This window comes from Molossus molossus, unplaced genomic scaffold, assembly GCF_014108415.1.
Source record: "Molossus molossus isolate mMolMol1 unplaced genomic scaffold, mMolMol1.p scaffold_m16_p_12, whole genome shotgun sequence".
NCBI classification, from domain to species: Eukaryota; Metazoa; Chordata; class Mammalia; order Chiroptera; family Molossidae; genus Molossus; species Molossus molossus.
Genome location: NW_023425347.1, coordinates 72603945 through 72625566, shown reverse-complemented (window position 1 = coordinate 72625566; position 21622 = coordinate 72603945). Strand labels below are relative to the sequence as shown.

At 56.1% G+C, this 21622-nt stretch overlaps 2 protein-coding genes across 10 annotated transcripts in view; one reads left to right on the top strand and one right to left on the bottom strand.

Annotated features, from left to right (window-relative positions):
• The first annotated feature begins 664 nt into the window (after positions 1 to 664).
• Positions 665 to 4206, top strand: CCDC24 (coiled-coil domain containing 24). 5 transcript variants are annotated; one of them, XM_036257585.1, is made up of 9 exons: positions 665 to 803; positions 1022 to 1197; positions 1340 to 1456; positions 2153 to 2227; positions 2774 to 2828; positions 3316 to 3385; positions 3493 to 3571; positions 3652 to 3897; positions 4094 to 4206. In XM_036257585.1, the coding sequence occupies exons 1-8, from the start codon at positions 678 to 680 to the stop codon at positions 3881 to 3883; spliced, it is 930 nt and encodes a 309-aa protein (XP_036113478.1). In that variant the 5' UTR covers positions 665 to 677; the 3' UTR covers positions 3884 to 3897; positions 4094 to 4206. The 5 variants fall into 5 exon arrangements, with proteins under 5 accessions (XP_036113478.1, XP_036113477.1, XP_036113479.1 ...); XM_036257584.1 differs by having other exon boundaries at positions 2150 to 2227; XM_036257587.1 differs by having other exon boundaries at positions 700 to 853; positions 2150 to 2227.
• Positions 4195 to 21622, bottom strand: part of SLC6A9 (solute carrier family 6 member 9) — a 34106-nt gene continuing 16678 nt past the window's right edge. For 3 of the 5 annotated variants that reach the window (XM_036257580.1, XM_036257581.1, XM_036257579.1), the window contains 12 exons: positions 18955 to 19111; positions 18219 to 18350; positions 17567 to 17837; positions 10525 to 10657; positions 10220 to 10354; positions 10024 to 10127; positions 9537 to 9774; positions 9327 to 9461; positions 9122 to 9221; positions 8933 to 9033; positions 5552 to 5722; positions 4195 to 5443 (listed from right to left, as the gene is read on the bottom strand). In XM_036257580.1, the coding sequence (XP_036113473.1) occupies positions 5249 to 5443; positions 5552 to 5722; positions 8933 to 9033; positions 9122 to 9221; positions 9327 to 9461; positions 9537 to 9774; positions 10024 to 10127; positions 10220 to 10354; positions 10525 to 10657; positions 17567 to 17837; positions 18219 to 18350; positions 18955 to 19111 (1872 nt within the window). In that variant the 3' untranslated portion in view covers positions 4195 to 5248. The remainder of the gene's footprint in view (positions 5444 to 5551; positions 5723 to 8932; positions 9034 to 9121; positions 9222 to 9326; positions 9462 to 9536; positions 9775 to 10023; positions 10128 to 10219; positions 10355 to 10524; positions 10658 to 17566; positions 17838 to 18218; positions 18351 to 18954; positions 19112 to 21622) is intronic. The other 2 variants (XM_036257583.1, XM_036257582.1) reach the window with 1 other exon arrangement.

Genomic DNA, 21622 nt, shown 5'->3' with positions numbered 1-21622 from the left:
TCCAACCTATGGGTCTGGCCGGGTCTACCCCGGGCTGTGCTGGCTCCCCAGGTTCCTCGAAGCCCAGTGTTCACTAGACTTCTGCCAGCTCTAAGGGGAAACGTTTCTCTGCGCTGCCTCTGAGCCAGAAGAGGCAACAAAGTAACAAACCCAGTGGGCTCAAATTTCTCTGTTCTTCCACCTGTCCCGAAGCCGAAAGTAGCCAGGGACGAGCCCAAGGTACTTAGGGTCAGGACCCTTCGGATAGTTCGGACTCCAAAACCAACCATCAGCTGTGGGCCGGACTCCCAGCGAGCGGGTGGGTGCTGCTTCCCAGACTAGGAAAAGGCGGGGGCGGGGCCTGGGGTAGCGGCCCAGTTTCCTGGGTGACGGCCACACGGAAGAGGCGGGACTAGGGCCCTGGTCACTGTCCGGCTCCTGGGGGCCGTGACTAGGACCCGCGATACTTGAGAGTCAGCCAGAGTAGGGTAGATGAGGGCGCCAGAGACGTGCGGCTCCGGACCGGGTAATTCAACTGTGGGTCCTGGCGGCAGAAGGAGGGTGGTGGCTGGAGGGGGCCGGCGAGCGTGGGGGCGTGGCCTGCGGGGCGTGGCCCGCGGGGCGTGGCCTGGAGGCCGGCGGTCCGTCCCGCAGGTCGGAGCGTAGGGCCGCGCGTCCGCGGGCGGCGCCGGCGCGCCATGTCTGGGGGTTCCCCGTCGCTCTGGGAACTGGTGGAGAAGCACGTTCCGCTCCCAGAGCAGCCCGAAGTGAAGAGGATTCTGGGGGAGACGACGGTGGACCTGAGCCTGGAGCTGCGGGCAGAGGTGGGGCGAGTGGGAAGGTGGGCTACGCCCAGGCGCGTCCCACGACTCAGGTGATTTCCCCACTTCCTCCGGGTTCCTAGCTCTGCCGGGTAACTCGAGGTCCTGTCCCATCTCACAGTCCGTCTGTCCCTCTTCTGTTTGACTCCCCGTTACCCCCTCAATCCTCCCAGCCGTTCTCACTTTCCTCCCCAGTCGCAAGGTGTCAGCTCTCCTTGCAGGTGGTGATGTTACGGTCACTGCTGCGGGAGGCTCGATCCTCCCAAGCCCCTGGCTCCCACTCCACCTCCGACCCCTTCTCCCTTCTGGCACCACCGCCCCTGCTAAGAGACCTCGTGCGCCAGGAACTGCGGCAGCTGCTCCAAGGTCTCCGCCAGAAAGCCATCTATGAGGGCAGGTGGGGAGCCTCAGACCGGGGGTTGGATCCTGTCCCCAGAACTCAGATGGGCCAGCCCTGCACCTGACAAGGGGCCAGAGTTGCCTTTCCTGTGGTTCCCTAGAAGGAGCCCCCGAGTTTCCTTCATGTTCACCTTCTTCAGGGACCAGACCCAAGCCTGGGCCCAGTATAGCCCCAGGGTCCTGCGCTTCGCCTTGGAGGAGCCCAGGTGTGATTTTCCAGAACAGGAGATATTCCAGATGAGAGCTAGTGAACCCAGGTAAAGTGGTGATGTGAGAGGAGGGATCTGTCCTTGCTTGGCAGAGAACCCCAGCTAACTGGTGGGTTCCTCCTGGCTCCATGCAGGAGCTCCTGGTCTGGGGCTGGACACTTCTGCAGCCACTTGTGGTAGGCATGGGCCCATGAGGGCTGCAGAAGGCCAGGGGACACCTGCCAAGTCTGGCGGCAGGCCAGGCTTCCTGGAGAAGATGACTGGTTTGATCTGGGTCTTGGAGTGCCAGGAGCAGATGAAAGAGAGAAGAGCTTTTCAGGAAGAGGGGGCACTATATGCAAACATGGATGGGAGGAAAAGAGTGTATGTCCAGTAATCACTTGTTCTTCAGGCTTACAAAACAGGAGTGAAGGCTGGGCTAGAGAGGGCTGCGGAATGAATGAGATAAATGAGCAGGGTCATGTTCACAAGAAGTGAGTGGCAGCAACTTCTTTTTAATTCTCACACAACCCTGTGAGGTGGGTGATATCCCCATTTTGTGTGAAGAAACTAAAGTTCGGAAAGAATCATCGATTTACCCAACAGTAACAGCCCATTTGCAAACCTACACTCCAGAACTCCTGTTTGCACTATATCATATTGCTTTTTGTGAGAAAAGACACAAAATTATCTAGAAGTGGCATTTGTGTCCTGAAGGCCTCTGGTGAAGCAACATGTAGTGATATTGACCTCATCTCCCAGCAGCAGTCACAGAAACCTCAGTGTCATCAAGGACCAACTGAACGTGTCCAACATTGACCAGGTTGCCCAGCACCTGCGGTGAGGCCCCTGAGTGTGCAGTGGGGATGGAAACAGGGAGGGGGCTGGATGGACCTTGCAGTACTGGGACTGTGAGAGGAGAGGCAGCACACCTGAGTGGAAGGGGAGCTGGGTGAGTACAGCTGAGGCAGAAAGGGCAGGCTGCTGCGGGGCTGGCGAGTCGTTGCCAGAAAAGTGGGAATGTCAGCAGGGGCCAAGGCCCGAGGATTTTTATCCTAAGTGAAGTGGGGGGAAACCACAGAAGTTTTAAGCGGGGAAAGGAAAGGGCTGTGATGTGGGAGAGGATGGAGGCAAGAGGGGTCGCAGGCCCGTGCAATGGTACAGAAGAAATAATGGTGCCTGTCAGGGTGGGCACTGCACGGTACTCGAGGAGAGGACACCTTCTGCCCAGGAAGAGACTTGGCAGGGGGTGGAAGGCTGTGCTGGGCAGCAGAGGGCAAGGTGGGCTGAGGAAGGAGGGCCTGGAGGTTGCGATTGTATGGAGAGTTCAGATGAGACCCGGTCCTGTGGCACTGGTTCTGGCTGCTGCACCCCCACGTGTCCCAGGGGCCTCCTGGAGGAAGAGTGTCGCACCTTGGAGAGGGAGATCCTCATCCTGCAGGTGAGCTGCAGCTCTGGGCCCCCATTACCTAACCTCCCCCCCCAAGCCTTTCTACTGACCGTAGACTCAGCACTTCTCACCTGATGTATGAGCCCATGTGCATGTGTCTGTGTGCGCACGTGCATGTAAAGGCTGTGTGAGTCCTGTATCCATTTCTCATGTGTGCACTTCTTGTGTGAATCCAGAAGCCTACAATTCTGGTTGAGCCTCTAAGGCCAAGGTCAGCACTTTTAGATGAACTTGGCTGGATTTGCTCCCTGGTCTTTTTTTGCCTTCTTCCCTTCCCTTCCCTAAGTCTGGGTCTAGGCAGGCCACCACCTCATCAAGCTGGGCTTTTCAGGGGGTGTTGCTCTCAGGTGGTTGAGATGAAGGTGCTGGCATGGGCTGGTTCTTGGCCCCTGCCAAGGAGAACTTGGCCTTTGCATCCTGCCCTGTCCTATCCCATCTCTACTGTGAGGCTGGGACACTGAGCCAGCTCTCCCTACAGCGCTGCTTGGAAGAGGAGTATAGAGGGGCACCCAAGCCCTCTGAAGCAACCCTAGAGCCCACCCTGGCAGGTGAGGAACCTGAGCAGGCCCCCGAGTACCCAGCCACCTCCCCACCCCTCTCCTAGGCATACCCTAGCAGAGCTGGCTACTGGGTCTCAGATATACCTCTCCCTCAGAGCTAAAGGAACAGAAGGCAGCCATGCAGCAGGAGCTACAGACAACTCTGAGGCCTTCCTGTGTGTCCCCGAGCCACAGGTAAACCAGAGCAGATGGATGGCTGCATAGGGGGTGCTAAGGGTTAGGCTGTGGCCCTCTAATGGCTATTTCTTGTTCAGGCAGCGGCCCTTGGGGTCCTCCAGCCAGGGCCTCAGACCCTTGCCTTGCCTCTGTGGAGCTGCTGGAGTTCAGGCCAGGCCTCTCCAGCGCTACCTACCTGCTCCTCCTCTGGAACGCAGGCCTCAAGGCCTAGCTGCCAACTGCCGTTGGGGCCGGAAGCTTCAGTGCAGCCCGGGGAAAAGGCCAGCTTCCGCCTCAGTGTCCAGTGCAGTGCCCCACGCCCCGACCTGATGGCTCATCATGAAGTAGGCTTTGGCTTCTGCTGGAACTTGCCCTACCTGCTACTGCCACCTCCCAGTTGCCATGGCCCCGCTTGCTTCAGTCCTCCTAGTCTTGGATAGGACCCAAAGGCTGTCTGTCTGCTGAGCCTTGTCCCACCCCCTTGCCAAATCCCTGGTATCTGGTCCTGACCATCACAGCCTTTGGCCTTTCTCCTCCCAGGCCTCCAGAAAAGCCGGATGAGTGTAGAACGTGCAGAGGTCTCATCCCAGCCCCAACTCTTGTCTCTGGAGGACCCAGACAAAGCACAGTAGCAGCTCGGAGACAGGAATAGAAATTTCATTAAAACCTATGGACTTTAAAATCCTAGTGGTGCACGGATGGGCAGGAGTGGGTGGCGCACCGTTATTGCTACAGAAAATTAGAGGCGGCTCTTCCGGGGCTGTCGCTGCACAGAGGGCACAGAGGATGGACAAATGGACACTGCAGGGTTTGGGGAGAGGAGCTCTGGCTCCAGAGAGGGGATGCACGCAGGCTGGAGCCATTTGGCACATGAACAAGGGCAGCCCAATTTGGGAAGGCTGGGCCTTTAGCCTGGTGGAGGGAGGGCAAGGGGGTGTCATGTAGGGTCCCTTCCCCAGGGCTCTGGGCTCAAACCTCCTGCTGAGCAGCACCCCCCCTGACCCCCAGGAACTAGTGCTTTGGGCAGGCTGCTGAGTCACGCCTCTGCTGGCTAGGCCTGGCAGCCAGGGCTGGAATGAGGTTCGGAAACCCCAGAGCAGCTGAGTGAGGTGCAGGCAGGCCTGGAAGACAGATTGGACCTGAGGCTGGGGGCAAGGGAGTGGCAACCACAGATAAGACAATTTTTACAAAAATAATTACACAGACAAACAGGGCTGGGTGGCACAGTCTGACAGGTAACACTGCACAGCCCCTATCTCCCCCCCCCCCCCCCAGGTAGGAAGATCCAAATATTCCTGGGCAGAGGCTGGGGTCTGCTCAGGGCAGGAACACTGGTAAGGAGGCTGAAGGTCCGAGGACAGGGAAAGGTAGGGGCCCACCCAGAACCTTAGCTCAGGGCAGAGTATGGCAGGCCTCTGGGGACCTGGCCACAGACCCCTTCAAAGTGCTTTAGCCCCGACCTGGCAACCCTGCCTTCTCCCTCCCCTGCTCCCCCAGCTTCCATCTTGGCATCCAAAGGACCTGTAAACACTGGGGATGTGAGCACAAATGACCGCACTAGCAGTGGTGGCCAAGGTGACGGCAGCCGCCCTGGTCAGGGCATGGTGGGGGCAGGCAGCGACACCTGTCCACTGCCTCCCCAGTCTCCATGGTGAGAGCACAGGGTGGGGCTGGGGCAGTCCCCGGCAGCTGTGCTCATATCCGGGAGTCCTGCAGGCGGCTGGAGCCATTACTGCCCACCATGGGGATCTGGGCCTTGTCCGGATGCAGTGGCTGGACCTCAAGCCCATCTTCAGGAGAGGGCAGTATGGTGGGGGCATAGCGCCCAGTCCGGTGCTCCAGGAGGGCGGGGCCCCAGTCTCTGCTTGGCTTTGTGGCATTTTTCAAACGCTACAGGAGAGGTGAGGGTGGGGCAAGGCATGTCAGAAGGGAGCCCTTAAACCCCACCCAGCCACCCCTTCCCATTTCATCTGGCTGTCCCCTCCCCCCACACCTCACCTGGAGGAGGGTGTCCCCATCTGTGCGGCAGAGCTGGAACAGGGCGTAGATTGGGATGCAAATGACGGAGGACAGAGCCATGAGGAAGCCGACAGCCACTGCCCAGCCTGGATACTGGTAGTGGTTATAGGTGATTGGCTGGTACTGGATCACCGTGAAGATGAGAATGAACTGCAGAGAGTGGGGGATGGGAGTGGGCATGAGACCCACCCAGCCCCACCCAGGCCTCCTATCAGCACCCCTCTCTTCTTCTCCAGTTTCACAAGGTACAAAGAGGCATTTGGGGGAGGGCAGGGCCAATGTCAACGTTTGGGTGGCGGAAGAAGCAGATGGAACCAGGGGTCCAGGACATGATGGGTAAGTGCACACCATGGAAGGGGACAGGGCTGGCTTCGCTATAATTCTAAACCAGCCAGGGAATAATCAAGCTGCTGTCACCTTTGGAAGTCAGTTCTGCTCAAAGACTTGAAATAGCTGCCTGTTACCTACTGAAGTAAGGCCAAGTTCCTGGCCTTTGGGGCTTTTCCGTCCTCACACTGAGACCTCAGCTATCTTTCTGGACACATTGCCCTTGTCTTAATGTCTCAGCTACGCCCAGCATTCTCCCCCCTTTTCATCTACTCTGGAGAACCCTCTGCTGGCAAGCCCTGTCTGTGCAAATGTACCTCCTTCACCAAGCCTCTCCAGCCGGGCCAGCTGGCGCAGTGGGGTGTCGTCCAGTATGCCGAAAGGTTTCGGGTTTGATCCCCAGTCGGGGTGCATGCAGGAAGCAACGGATCACTGTTTCTCCCTCACACTGATCTCTGTCACATCGATATCTCTCTCCCCTGCCCCCTTCCTCTCTCTAAAATCGGTAAAAAAGCATATCCTTGGGTGAGGATTTAAATAAAGGAAGAAATAAAAAGCCTCTCCAGATTTCCTGTCTCCTCCTCCTGAAACGCACTTTCCATCTGCTAAGCATTTGTTTAATGGCCCCATAGACTGGGAGCTCCAGGGATTGCATCAGCTCTGTTTCCAGTGCCCAGCACAGTGCCTGGCACAAGCTTATGTGCTGATTTGAACGTGTGCAGAGAGGTGGGAGCAGTGGGGGCGGGGGGGGAGTCCTGCCTGTCTATGGCTGGGGACAGCCTGGGGAGGCTCCAAAGGCTAGAAATGGTGAGTGTGGGCTGGGGATGCTCTCAAGAGCTGTTGCAGAAAGAGGTGAGATGGGAAACAGAGCCGGGCTGCCTCAGCGACAACAAAACTAGAGGAAGCAACAATACGCATGGTGTCAGGTGGGTACCAGGCTGGTCCGGGTGATCGTTTCGTAAGGTATGTAAATATCTAATTGCTATGTTGTACACATGAAACTAATATAATATTGTATGTCAACTATAATTTAAAAATAAAACTAAAGAGCCCTGGCCGGTTCGGCTCAGCGGTTAGAGCGTTGGCCTGCGGTCCCGAGAGACCGGGGTTTGGTTCCTGCTAAGGGCACGTACCTCGGTTGCAGTTTGTCCCCGGACCTGGTTGGGTCGTGCGGGTGGCGGCCACTTGATGTGTCCCTTTCACCTCTCTCTCTCTCTCTCTCTCTCTCTCTCTCCCCCTCTCTCCCTCTCATTCCATCTGAACAAAATATGGAAAAATGTCCTCAGGTGAGGATAAAAAAAATAAAACTAAAGAAGGCAGAAAGATGATGGGCAGGTGGCTCACAGGCCACCCAGAGGGCCTGGGTCTGTGTGCTGCTCCCAGTGGGGTTCGGCATTCGCCCCGGAGCCCTCAGGTGTGTCCTCAGCTCAGACTCCTCCAGCCTTCCCAAGGACCAAGTTCTGGAGGTCAAGACCCACATGCATTGTGGAGCTCCTCTGGGACACTGCACATAGTAGGAGCTTCTAAGAAGTTTCCCGAATGAACCTAGATCCTGACCTAGGTGTGGACAAATCCCTTATCTGAGCTGGCAAAAGGACAGAGTTTGTCAAAGAGCTTTTCAGAAATGTGAAAGCGTGTGCGCAGAGCCTGGACGCCCCCCTAAGGCTGGCACCGGCCTGCCTTCCTGCGCACAGACGGGGCACGGCCGCGTCGCCTTACTCTCCCAGACACTGGACCCAGGGCCACGCTGCTGCTGTGGATGCTCCTTTGCTCACCTCCTTCCTGCCCTGCCTGGGCTGGTGTCCCAGGTCTCACCCCAGGATGACAGCCTCAGGCAGGGCCGGGCCCCAGCACCCAGAGGGCACAGCACTCGGGGCACAGCCTGCCCTCCTGGCCTCTTGCCACTTACAGGGACTTCCGCGCCTCCTGTTTCAAAGCTAGGCCAGTGGCCAGAGCTCGTGCCTGTGCCAGGCTCGGGGAAAATCCCACACCCAGTGTGGTGGAGGCCTCAGCCCTCAGGGGCCTTTTGTTCAGAAACATGAGCCAAAGTGAAAACCTGATGCTGAGCTCCCGGTGGCACAGAGGAGTCGGGTGTGATGGGGCATGACTGTGGACATTACCCTCGCCATGGGCTGACTCCTCTGTCACTCAGAGATGGCCCTGCCTCTCCTCTGTGGAGTGGAGTGACTGGCACTGTCAAACCCTGTGCCCCTGCTTCCTACCCTGAACATAAAGGAGCACAGGCTAAAGGAAGTAATGACTCCTTCCTGTGGAGGTTTCTCAGGAGGCACCGGCCCATGCGCAGGCTCCAGGCTAGACCACCTGCTTTGGACAGTGGCACTGTCTCCTTTCAGCCGAGTAACCTTCGTTTCCTCATCTGTAAAGCGGGCATAAGAATGATACCTTGGAGAGTTGTGGTACCTGAGTTAATATATAAACCACGTACAGAAAGTGCCTGGTTCCGGCCACAGTGGGAGTCTGCACCACATTACAGCTCCCAGGTGGATTCCCCAGGTGCTGAATATTGGTGGCAACCAAGCCCAGCCCCTCCCAAGTCAGCCCACTTCAGTGCCTAAAAGGTTTATAGGTCGCCCTTGACCCTGAGCTGACACCGACGCGTACAGCCTGTTCCCGAACACTCATGCGGTCACGGCACAGACCGAGCACCCAGAGCATCCGGCTACAAAGGACGGGAGACGATGCTCAGAGAGGCTCACAGAGGCTGCCACCAATACCAACAATGGTTCCTGAGGCCCCTCTGGGGGTCCCAGGGACGGAGGGCTGACTCTCAGCAGCAATCTGCTTTCCCTTCCAGGCTGGGCACTGTCTTCAGTCAAATTCTGTGCTCCCTTCCTAACCCAAGGCCAGAGTCTCCACACGCCTGACTCTGTGCAACCTCCCCTGGCCAGCGCTGTGGCACTCCTTGGGAGCTCGGGCCAGACGGGTGGTTCCTGTTCTCCCTCTGCTGGTTCCTAAAAGAAGGACACTTGCCAAGAGGCAGCAGGGTAAGGGAGAGCCAGCCCAGGAACTTACGAAGATGATAGCTGGAGAGACAAAGCGCCAGCAGATCTGGAAGAAGAAGGGCGGTGGGAATCCCAGCATCATCTGGATGTCCTGAAAGTATTTCTGGTGCCCTGGAGAGAGGGGCATTAGTGGCTGGGCAGGACAGTGTGGGCAGCCCAGGGCTGGGGCTCGGGAGGCCATGGAAGGTTGGGCACTTACCGTAGATGTACATGATGGACACACACATGATGCAGGAGATGACAACCAAGGAGAAGCTGGCCGCATAGTTGTCCATTAGCAGTAGCCAGTAGATGCCTGCCTATGGGCCAGCAGACAGCTGAGTCTGGGGATGTGGCGAGGCCCCCAGACCCATTACCCCCTCAGACCCTGGCACCTCCAGCCCAGCCTTCCCCTCAGTTCTTACTTGGCTGGTGAGGGGAATGCCCAGCAGGAAGCCAGCCACAGCCACGCCCAAGGTCACATAGGTCTTTTTCTGCAGGATCCACTCATTCCCAACCTCATCCACAATGGCTGTCACCAGTGTCTCTAGAAGGCAGAACTGCAGGGTATGGCCATCAGAGCAGGGGCCTGAGCGCGGCGCCTTCCCCGCTCTCCCCAGTCCCGCGTCTCCTACCTGAGTGCCCAGGCCCAGCAAGATGAGCATGAAGAAGAAGAGAAGGGACCAGAGTGGGGAGATGGGCAGCAGTGTGAGGGCCTCTGGGTAAGCCACGAAGGCCAGGCCAGGGCCGTGGTCTGCCACACGGGACACGTCCACACCCAGGTGACTGGCCATGAAGCCCAGGATGGAGAAGATGACGAAGCCGGCATAGACGCTGGTGGCACAGTTAGTGATGCTGATGATGATGCTGTCGCTGGTGGGGGGGAAACAGGCCAAGTTCAGGCAGCTAGCTTGCTTCCCTCGGCCCGATTTCCCCACCGTCCCCACCTCTCTGTTTTCTCCTGCCAAGGTTCTCTCTCCATCCTCCGATGACTTGATCTAGACCCAGCATTCCCAGGACCTCAAGGGGCTGCACTGGACCTGGTGGAGCTGGAGGAGCTGGGGCCAGACCGAGGGGAGGGCAGGGAAGGGGGCAGCGCCAGGGCTGGCAGGAGAGGCTCACCGGTAGCAGTTGTTGTGGAACTTGTTGTAGGAGGCCATGGTGATGAGGCCTCCCCAGGCGCAGCCCAGGGAGTAGAAGATCTGGGAGGCAGCGTCCCCCCAGACCTGTGGAAGGGGAAGCCGGTGAGGAGCTGTGGTCAGAGGCAGGCACCTCTCTGCCCCTCCCCATCTCTTCCAGGCTGCCCTGCACATCCCACCTTGGCCTCCAGAATCTTGTCCCACTGTGGGGTCAGGTAGTACATGATGCCCGTGAAGGCTCCTTCCAGGGTCACGCCGCGGACAAACAGGATGGTCAGCACCACGTAGGGGAATGTGGCTGTGAAGTACACCACCTGCCAAGACAGGGCCCCTGGACTCCTCTGGGCTCTTCCTGCCTGCGTGCCACCCCCTCGCCCAACCACCACTCGTCCCCTCCCATGGCCCTTCATACCCTCTACACCACCCCCCCAGAGGCAGTACCTTCCTGGGTGGGCACAGACCCTGCCAGGGGAGGGGTACTTACTTTCCCTGAAGACTTGACCCCTCGGATGAGGCAGAGGAACACAACCACCCAGGAGACGCCGAGGCAGCCGAGGAGGGGCAGTCTCACCTCCCCAAAGTTCCCGATGTCGTTTGACAGCTTCAGCACGTAGAGCCTGGGGAAGGGGACCCTCTGTCATTGAGCGGCAGCCCCAATGCCCAGCAACAGATTCCCAAGGCCCAGGGCCCAGCCTGGCAGCTTCCTTCCTTCTCAAAAGGGAGCCCACTTGTGAGATGGACGCCACTGTGGGGCCCCAGCTCCCTCTCCCGGCTGCCCCCAGGGATCCACTGCTTTCGGCCTCTCCCAGGATCCCCAAAGGCTCCTGGTGGCTCCGCCCTAGGCCTGGGCCAGACCTGCTCAGCCCTGGGGTGTGGTCTCTCTGTCACACTCAGGCCCACTCCTGCTCGTACATTCCTCCTTTCAGGAGTCCCTCCAGACGGGACACATCCTATCAGGCATCACCTCCTCCAGGAAGCTTCCTGTGCGCTTTTACCCACATTAGTCTCCTCCATCTCTGAGGAACCAAGGGAGGCAGTGGATTGCTGAGTAAAGACTAGAGGCTCTGGCCTTGGCTGGGTTGGTTCAGCAGTTAGAGCGTCGGCCTGCGGACCAGAGACATGGGTTCGGTTCCCGCTAAGGGTATGTACCTCGGTTGCAGTTTGTCCCTGGCCCCGGTTGAGGTTGTGTGGGTGGCAGCCTGTTGATGTGTCTCTCTCACATCGATGTTTTTCTCTCTCTCCCTCCTGCTCTATCTGAAGATAAATGCAAAAATGTCCGCGGGTGAAGATTAAAAAAAAAAAAAAGACTAGAGGCTCTGGAGCCCGTGGGCCGAATGTCTCCCCTTCATATGCATGGCTCTATCTGCCTCTGTGCCACACCAGCTGAGTCTTTTCAATCACCTGGGCATTTATCCAGGCTCTGTGCTAGGTGCTGGACACACAGACCTGGATCAGGCTTGTGGGCACTGCCAGGAGGGGCATCTCAACCCCATGGAGAGGAGCACACCCCTTCTGGGTGAGGTTGAAGCTAAGGCTTGGGGATAGGAGGAGTGGAAGGGCATGCCAGGCTGAGGCAGAGCATATGGCAAGACAGGGGGTCACGAGACAGCACAGCCCAGCCTGGGCATGGTGGTAGCTCAGAAAGGCTGGAAGAGAAGGTGAGAGGAAGAGAGAATGACAAGGGATAGAAAGAAGCCAGGTCATATGAAGCCATGAAGTCAAGACTAAGTTTGAATTTATCCTGAGGGCAACGGGAAGCCTCTGAAAGGTTTTTATAAAAGCACTCTGAGTCTCTCCTCGGCTCAGAACCTGGCAGCAGCTCTCATCTCTGGCCGTGGAAAAGCCAAAGTCCTTACAGGGGCTATGAGGCCCTATGTGACCCATTGCCCCCTACGTAATCCATTGCCCCCTATCTGCCATCTCTCTGATCTCTTCGCCTACTCTCCACCTTGCTCACTGCTCGAGCTGCACTGGGCTCCTTTTCCTCAACCATGCCAGGCATGCTCCCACCTCAGGATCTTTGCACATGCTATTCTCTCTGTATAAAGTGCTCTTTCCCCAAATATCCATATGTACACATAGGTGTGTACATGTGCAGTAACACAGGACCCCACATTTAAAAAGGCCTAGTGCTTACTTTAATGTTCTGCCATTGCTATCTTGAAATTCTTAAAACATTTTAACAAGGGCCTCATATTTTCATTTTGCACTGGGCCCTCAAATTATGCAGCTGGGCTTGCCAACATGGCTTCCTCCTTGCTCACTTCCTTCAGGTCTTTTTTTAAATATGTATAATATGGTTTTTTGTTTGTTTTAGGAGAAAGGAAGGAAGAGGGAAAGAGAGAAACATTAATGAGAGAGAAACATCGATCAGCTGCCTCTTGCACACCCCCTACTAGGGATCAAGCCTGAAACCCAGGCTGGAATCAAAATGGTGACTTCCTGCTAGATGGGGCGACACTCAACCAACTGAGCCACAGCACCGGACAGTTCCTCCAGGTCTTTACTCAAGCGCCCTCTTTGCCAAGTGGCCTTTCCTAGCTACCCTGCCCAAAACTGCAGCCCTGGCCCCAGGCCAGTGCTCCTTATCCCTTTCTTTTCTATAATTTGTCTGCAGCACATCTCTTTCAATCCTACTACAAATTTTACTTATTTATTTTGTTTGTCACCTGTCCTCTCTGAAGGCAGGGGTTTTTGTCTGTTTTGTTCATTGATGTATCTCCCAGTGCTTAGCACAGTGCCCGGCACAGAGCACTGCTCAATAAATATTTGTTGAATGAATGAATGAACATTGTTGGGAAAGAACTGGTATGGCCTGGCTGGTTTGGCTCAGTGGTTAGAGAGTTGGCCCACAGACCAAAGGGTTGCAGTTTCAATTCCAGTCAAGGGCATGTACCTGGGTTGCAGGTTCAATCCCTGGCTCTGGTCAGGGTCGTGCAGAAGGCAATCAATTGATATGTCTCTCTCACATCAATGTTTTTCTCTCTCCCTCCCTCCCTCCTACTCTCTCTAGAAATCAATGGAAAAAATATCCTTGGGTGAGGCTTAACAAAAAAAAAAAAAGAAGAAGAATTGGGGGGTAAAAAGGGAAAACCTGGAGGGAGACCACTGTAGTTGGTACAAATGTCCAGGCTATAAATGATGAGCAAGAGATAAGCTCTTGAGCCTTGGTTTCCTCATCTGTAAAATGGACATATTAACACCAACCCAGAATAAACTGTAGATAAATTTAGGTAAATATAGGTTCCCTTCTTTCCCCTCTTACAGTTAGGACCTTTTAGCATAACTCATATTTTCTTTTTTTTTTTTATCCTCACCCAAGGACATTTTTACATTTTTTTGTTCAGGTAGAGTGGGAGGGAGAGAGAGGAACAGAGAGAGAGAGAGAAACATCGATGTGAAAGGAACACATCGAGTGGCTGCCACCTGCACAACCAACCAGGGCCGGGGACAAACTGCAACCGAGGCACGCGCCCTTAGCAGGAACCGAGCCCGGGTCTCTCAGGACCGCAGGCTGATGCTCTAACCGCTGAACCAAACCGGCCAGGGCATAACTCATATTTTCACCTTTTCCCCCCCAAATCAGATCTCAAACCTCATGACAAGATTTTTGATACCTTGTGATAAGATGTTACTCTGTACCTCATGGGACAATGTTGCCAGACCTGGGATTTGGTATTTGCTTGGCCAGTCTGCTGGTTTGACTTGCCTGTACTTGGGCCTACTTCTCTGTCAAATTTCCCCCCAGGGTGCCCTTCACATAGTGACCTGCAGAGGGCGTTGTCCAAACTTGCCTCTCCTGCCCAACGCCTGTCATTGCCGGCGTTCATTCAACAGGCATCTGAGCCAGGCCCTGGGCTAGGCCCTCTCCAGGTCCTTTTGTTGATGGAGGAACCAAAGACAAAGGGATGAGAGTTCAGGAGCTAGGGGATCACCAAGGAGAGGCTCCTAGTCCCTTTTAACAGTATTCCCCAATCATTTTTCCTTTGTGGCACATACAAAAAAATATGTTTGGCTCATTGGGGTAAAGAGACAAGGTCACTCAAACCTGAAGTCAACTGGGTTGAGGACTCTGGGCTGCCCAGGCCCTGCCCCCACGGAGGGCACATCTATATTGAAAGCTCTGCCCACCAGAACAGCCAGAGGGTCCTTCTGCTGCCAGTACTCAGAGTCATTTTACTTCAAACACCAGTATTCAAGGTAAAGAAATCATTGGTTCAAAAGATTTTTTTTTTTTTATCCTCACCAGAGGATATTTTTCTATTTATCTTAGATAGAGTGAGAGGGAGGAAGAGAGAGAGAAACATCACCTGGCTGCCCCCTGCTCAACCCCGACCAGGGCCAGGGACGAACCGCAACCAAGGTATGGTGCCCCTGACCGGAATCGAACCTGCAACTCTTTGGCCCGTGGGCCAACGCTGTAACTGCTGAACCAGACCGGCCAGGGCTCAAAAGATTTTTTAACATTAATTAAATTTTAAAATGATAGTGTTTTATACAATTATTTTATTGCAATACTAGGGATTACAATACTAGCAATATTACATTACATTAGCATTACAATACTAGGGATTAAAGAGTTTAGAAGAAACCTAAGAACTCTTGGAACTCAACATGTTTATAAGGTGGTTCTTGAAGCTGCACATACTGGAAGAATTCTAAATCAGTTTTAAATTTCCCAAACCACATGGTAAACACCTTGAGAACAGAGCCTTCTAGTCTACTTCTCTGCATCATTGTGCCTACTGTTCTTAGCGATTTACACTGCATTATCTCATTTCATCTTTATAACAATAGGTAGGTGCTGTAAGCATCTCCATTTAATGGATGAACAGCTAAGAGGTGTGATGACTTCTCAAAGCCACACAGCTGGTAGGCGGCAAAGCCAGGATTTGAATGGGGTCTGTGCGACGCCAGAGCTGCCATGAAGACACTGGGAGAGGGGTGTGGGGTGCTGTGCTGGGCGCTTCCGGGGTTGTAGGGGGAGGGCATGGTCATGAGCTCAGGGCCTATGAGCAGGAATCAGACCAGCACATAGAGGACTGTAAAACAAGACTAAATAGTTGGCGAGGGAGGGAGAACTGTGGGCCAGAAGGGGGAGCCAGAGGCCGCCATGGGTTCAGAAATCTGCCCTCGGGGCTTCCTCACTTTCGAGGTGTTTAATCTTTCTTTTGACTTGTTTCCTCCTTTATAAAATGGGAATCTTTTATAATATCTGCACAGGCTAGCTAATAAAGTTGTTGTGGGGCTCAAATGAGATTATGCAGCTTTCCAAGGGGTGTTGGAGAGTGTGGACCCAGAACACCTGCCGCGTAGTATCGGCCTAATTAATACCAGGCACCAGGCACAGAGGAGCCAGATGGGCCTGGAGCACATGTCCCGATGCAGCAATGCCACCAGTTCCTTAGCCTCCTAATGTCAGTCTCTGAATCGGAAAACTGAGATGATGATACTATCTGAAATAATATGTCTGGCACACAGTAGGTGCCCAAGAAAGGGGGGTGCTCACTCCTCCCTTTCAAAGCCAGCCTGGGCAGCCCTCTCAAGGGTCATTTTCCCAGGCTCTCCAGGAGGGGGCAGCAGGGAGCCATCCTGCAGGCAAGGACTCCTGCCTGGTACCGCAGCGAGATAGGCAGGCCTGGCTCTAGCCCTGGCTGAGTGGAGTTCATCCGGCCACCCAGTGGGCCCTCCACTCATGACCAGTTTTCTTCTTCCCCTCTGACTGCACTGGATAAACTCTCCAGAGCTTTGCTCTGGGGGCCCGACTGGTCTGGGAAAACCTGGCAGACAGCCCCATGGCACCATCTTCTGGAACATCCTGGGGGGTGTGGGTGGGGCTTTGTGCATCTGGGAGCTTCTAGGGAGGCTCACCCCCAGTCTAGAACAAGGTGCCCAGTCCACACCATGCCTCAAATGCAGCAGAACACATACGTGGGCACTTATTTGCTGAGTTCCCCCATCAGATGTGAGCTCCATGAGGGCAGTGTCTGCGTGTATTACTCCCCTCTCCGCCTCCCCTCTGAGGACAATGCCTGGTACCTGGCAGGTGCTCAGGAAATGATCTGTCCAGCCCTGGCCGGCACAGCTCAGTGGTTAGAGCGTCACCAAAGGGTCGCAGGCTCGATTCCCAGACAAGGGAACATATGTGGCACGTGTGGGAGGCAACCCATCAATGTGTCTCTCACATCGATGTTTCTCTCTCTGAGTCTCTATCTCTATCATCTCTCCCATCCTCCTTCCCCCTTTCCACTCTCTCCAATAAATCAATATCGTCAGATGAGGATTAACAAAGAAAGAAAGGAAGGAAGGAAAGAAGGAAGGAAGGAAGGGGAGGAGGGTGTCTGTGGGGGAAAAGGAGAAACATCTGTAACAAAAATAAATTAATTTAAAAAAAAAAAAAGAAAGGAAGGGAGAGAGAGAAAGAAAGGATCTGTCCAGTGACTGACTGGGTCTGCCCTGTTGTCTACATGGTGAACCCCGCACCCCCAAGTGTAGTGAACCTTCCGGCCCTTTTGAGTGTCGATAGCCCAGCACAGAGGCTGGCACAGACGGGAAGCTGGGCCAGCAGAGTTTGCGCTCTGGGACTGGGCTTAGAGGATATGGACCTGCTAGGACTTCAAGCCTCACTGGGGTCTTGGCCGTCTCTCCTGTGGCTCTCATGACCTGGTGGAGAAAGCCCCTTAGCCTGCCTGAGGAGCCCTGCACCACGACGCTTACTGGCTGCTTCTGTCTTAACACCCAGTGTTCCACCTGCCGACCCCAGCCACAGTTTGCCATCTCCTCGCCTCTGCTTACCTGCTCATGGCCCTCCCAATCCCTCCTCTTTCTCCTCCTCTCCCTCCTCTGAGAAGCCTTTTTAGGCACCTTGTCTTGCCCTCATCCCCTTAGGACTGACTGCCACCCTCTTCTGCCCCCAGCGTACCCCACATACCTGCACCGAAGCACCTGCCCCTGATATGACTGGCTCCTGACTGCCCACTGGACTGTGAACTCCTCAGGGCAGGAGCCCTAGGCCATTCACACCCCAAGGACACACAGGCTGGCAGAGCTGCAGTGAAGGTTTGTGGAGTGACTGAATGAGGCTGACCCATCAACCCCCAAAGTCAGCCCAGGATCCCCAATAGGACATGGAGAATTCCCTCCAGGATGTCCTACTGTGTCCTCATGCCAACCTAGTTGGGACAAGTGTTCCAGAACACCTCCAGCAGCAGCCGTCCTTCAGACAGCGTTCTCACCAGGAAGCCACCCCCCTTTCTCTGACTCTCCTCTGCAGACTCGCCTGACGGCTACTTCATAAGGACTCCACAACTCAGCATCCTGTCTCCCACTGTTCTCTGGTGTGCCAGCCCCTGCGGAACAGGCTGTGGGCTCCTCACACCTCTTCATCACCTGTCACACTCGGAGCCCAGCAGGGGGCTGACCGTGCAGCAGGCACCCTACCGAGTCTGCAGACTGGCCTGATGGTGACAGAGAGGGCTGGGGGTCGGCACCAGCATCCCCAGCCCAGGTCCCGTGGGGGGCCTCACCTCCAGTACTCCTCACTGGGGCTGGTCCTCTGGAGGGTGCGGTTGAGCAGGTGGGAGAGGTTGCTGGGCAGCGAGGCAGGCTGGGAGCCATTGGTGAGGTTGGAGGCATCCAGCACGCCGGCGCAGTCGGGGGAGTTCCAGGGGTTATTGCAGTAGGCCCAGGGCAGCACGTGTGTCATGGACGAGAAGAAGTAGTAGAAGGCGATGCAGATGACCACGTTGTAGTAGATGCCGATGTACGTAGACACCACCATCATGCCGTAACCCACACCTGGGGGGGGGCGTGGGGGAGAGCAGCCTCACACATCTGGCTGAAGGAGGTGAGGTTAATTTTAATGGGCCAAAGGAGCAGGCTTCCATGGAGCGCCACAGAAGGGGCCAAGGCCTTGGCAAGGGCAAGCTGGGCGGTGAAGGGGTTTCGTGTATATACGTGGTAGGAGGGAAGGTTGGAGGCCAAGCAAACATGGATCCCAGCATGTGTCCACGGCCTTGGCCACTGATGTGAGGCATGGGCTCAGCATCAGGGCTCCACAGGGGTTGGCAGTGTTTGCACAGATGGGTGAGTCCACACAGCCCCCATTGGCCCGTGTGTGTGTGTGTGTGTGTGTGTGTGCGCGCGCACACACGCGTGCGCACCCTGCTCAGGCCTCACCTTTGAACATAGGGCTGATCCTCCAGACCCCCAAGCAGCCCTGACTTGCAAACTGGCCGAAGGAGAGCTCCATGAAGAAGAGAGGGATCCCGCAGAATATCAGCATGATGAAGTAGGGAAACATGAAGGCTCCTGGCAGGCAGGGGAGGGCTGGCTCAGGGGCAGGTGGGGGTCCCTCCCTCTTCCTGCTTAGAACCCAACAGCCAAACCCTTGGAATTGGCTAGGACCCGAGGAGGGCGTGCCGTGCGCTGAGCAGGAGCCCGTCCGAGGCACACTGTCCATGGCCTGTCTTTGACCTTGTCAGAGGCTCCCAGAAAGTCTGCTCTGGGCCGAATCCAAGCCCCACAGCCACCAAGTTTAGGTGGAATTTGATGGCTTAATCAAACAATTTCATAAACATCAGTTGCTGGGATCCTCAAATGTCCCTGAACTATTTACGGGGGGCTATTGAAACACAGGGGATAGAAGACAGGGAAACTCGAGAGCTTGGGATGCTTTTCTCCACCTCCCTTCACCTTGAGGGAGCAGGCTGGCAGGTCAGGCCCCAGCTGTAGACTGCTAGGGTCAGGGGTGGTCTGTGCCTCAGGTAAAGGGCATCTAAGCCAGGCATGGGGCTGAAGGAGGTCAGAGCCAGCCTGCCTGGAGGGAGGTCTGTGCCAGGGAGGGGCTGGCCTTGGCCCTGGTTGATAGGCTCTCGTCCGAGTGGGTGCTCCCTGCCCTGTGCCCACTGGGTACCTCCCCCGTTGCGGTAGCAGAGGTATGGGAAGCGCCAGACATTGCCCAGGCCCACGGCATAGCCCACGCTCGTCAGTACAAACTCGATCTGGTTGCCCCAGTTGCCCCGTTTGAGGTTCTGGTCCCTCTTGGTGGCCTCGCTGGGCACAGCACCATTCTGTGGGGACAGGAAAGAAGCTACCATCAGCAAGGCATTTGCTTCCATGCTCAGTCCTCTGTTCCTCCCCCAGCGGGGACCCCATGGACCTTCCAGGCTCCCGCCCCCCACACTGGGCTTCCTCTCTGCTGGCAGGGGCCACAGGCAGGCCCGGCAGAAGAGGGTGCAGGAGGATGGCTGCCAGGGGGTGCCAAGTGGGGCTCCCCTCACCGCCCCTGAGCACCCATGCCAGGAGCACCAGCCCACCTCAGGAGCTGCTGCCAATATCTGACGGGTGAGATCCAGAGGGAGCTAGAGGAGAGAGCACCCCAGCCCCAGCCCCAGCCCCAGCAAATCTTCTTTCCCCTCTGGGTGAGGATCTGGGAGCAGCTGAGCTTCATACCAAGCAGCCAAGTCAGGCTGGGCACAAAGGGGCCTGTGTCCAGACAGCACCCCCCCACCCGCCGCCACCACATTGCCAGGCTGAGCACGCTGCCCATGACAGGCGGCTGCAGAGGAAGGGATGCTGGACCCCTCTTCCAGCTGAAGTCTTTTTCCTGGGGGCACTGGGTAGGCAGGGGTGTGGGGTAAGGAAAGGGGAGCAACTTAGCTGGGCCAGACCTGGGGAGGGCATTCTGGGACTCAGGATGGAGAGCCCAGTGGAGACATCTACATTGCCCACGGCGAGGGAGGGGCCCTGGGGCGGCTGACCTGAGCTGGGTGGTGCTGGCCCTGAGTTGGGGAAGGAGACCAGAGTGGTAGGCACCACGCCAGAATCAAAGGACAGATTCTGCTAGGGGAAAACAGGGTACGACTCCCAGCAAAGGGTCTCTGAGATGAGAGGGGGGAGCTGCCCCAGAGGGGGCTGTTCAGGAGGGGTTGATGAGGGGATTTGTCCCAAGGGAAGGATGCCAGACCTGCCTGGGGAGCTGCAGGCCTGGGCTGGGTGGCCTGTGGCCTTGGTCAGGGCAGCCCCTGCTGGAACACCACCACCACAGCTGGAAGTGGCTCAGCAAGTCCCTTTATAAGAGTGACTGCTCTTTCCCCAGGCCACGCCCCTTCCACCCTCCCAGGTAGGCAGGAGATCCAGTCACCCTGCACCAGAGCCTGAGGGGTCAGAGGGGTCTCACTAAGAGACATAGAGACCCCAAGAGTCACCAACAGAGAAGCACGAACAGAGTCCTTGAGTGACAGAGACAGCCTCGCAGAGATGGGCTATTCTCCCGAGAGAAACAGACAGGAGTCCCTGGAGAACACCCAGGATCAGAGACAGAGCAGCATGGCCTCTGGGGAAAATAGGCAGCGACGCTGACCCTCAGCTTGAAAGAGACATATTCAAGGACAACAGTCACGGTCACGGTCACGCTGGCCAGTAAACAAAGAGGCCTGGTGCTTTGAAATGCTGTCGGGCCCTGACACTGACTGACAGATGCCAAGGGAGGAATGGCTTCATGGGGACCTGCACGCCGTCCGGAATGGCACGGGCAGTGCAGGCACAGGGGCCCCACCCCAGCGGAGGCCCGCAGTCACCCCTTGCTCCCACCGTGAGCACATCTGGTCCCTCCAGGGTGCACCCCATGGGCACTATAGCACAGACACTCCTGCACACCCAGTCCAGCATTGCCCCAGCAGAGATGCTGACCCTTGCACCCTCTTGGGGGTTTTGGGGCATAGCCCTAGGAACTGTGGGGTCTCCTTCGAGAAGCACCCAGAGCAACCGGCAGGCTGAAAGAGACTGCGTTCATTCATTTATTGATTCATTCATGCAACCATGGAGATGTACTAACACCTGCAATGCACCAGGTACTAAGAATTCAGCAATAAGCAGACACACCACCCACTCGGAGCTAGAAGTCTAGTGAGGAGTCAGCCATCAATGAAATAAACAAATACATAACTTTTATATGCGGCTGCAACCTGACCACAAAGAAGTATTTCTCAAGTCACAAGATTATGAAGGAAGATGAGAGGTGGGCGTGGGGCAGAATGGGGTCACAAAAGGCCACCCTGACGCAGAGGCTTGAAGGCCAGCTTGGCTGTGGGAGACGGTGGCTCACAGCCCAAGTGTGCCCTCTGTGACAGGCCCCTAAAGAATCCTGTCTAGGCCTGTCACCACCTCCCGGGGCCTCCTTCGGGACAAGTCCAGCAATACCGCAGGGTCAGGGGGCATTTTTTCAGAGGGTGTGAGGCCTGCCTGGGGTAGTTTATTCATTCCCAAACAAATCCCAGTCAAATAGGGTTCCTATATATTGACCCTACAATAACAGTTTCATTCTGCCCAAGGCTTGTTTACTTAGGGACACAATGGGAGACTGTGGCAGCTGCAGAGTACATGGGTAGGGTCACAGTGCAGTGGTTACAGCTGTAGAAGAGACAACCAAGGGTCCAGGATGGCCTCATGGGCAGGGTGAGGGTAAGGCCCCTGGCAGACAGCTAGGTCCCCAAGGCTTGAGGTTTGAGGCCTCTCTCCTGGCCCCAGCCAAGTGCAGCAAGAACAGACCTGGATCTCTGCAGTCTGTGCCTCCCTGGCAT

Bases quoted from the DNA above. Each gene is read 5' to 3' on its own strand.
- CCDC24 (XM_036257584.1), top strand. From the start codon at position 678: ATGTCTGGGGGTTCCCCGTCGCTCTGGGAACTGGTGGAGAAGCACGTT. The intron at 1,457-2,149 runs GTAAAGTGGTGA...CTCATCTCCCAG, and splicing joins ATGAGAGCTAGTGAACCCAG to CAGCAGTCACAGAAACCTCA. The intron at 3,386-3,492 runs GTGAGGAACCTG...CCTCTCCCTCAG, and splicing joins CCTAGAGCCCACCCTGGCAG to AGCTAAAGGAACAGAAGGCA.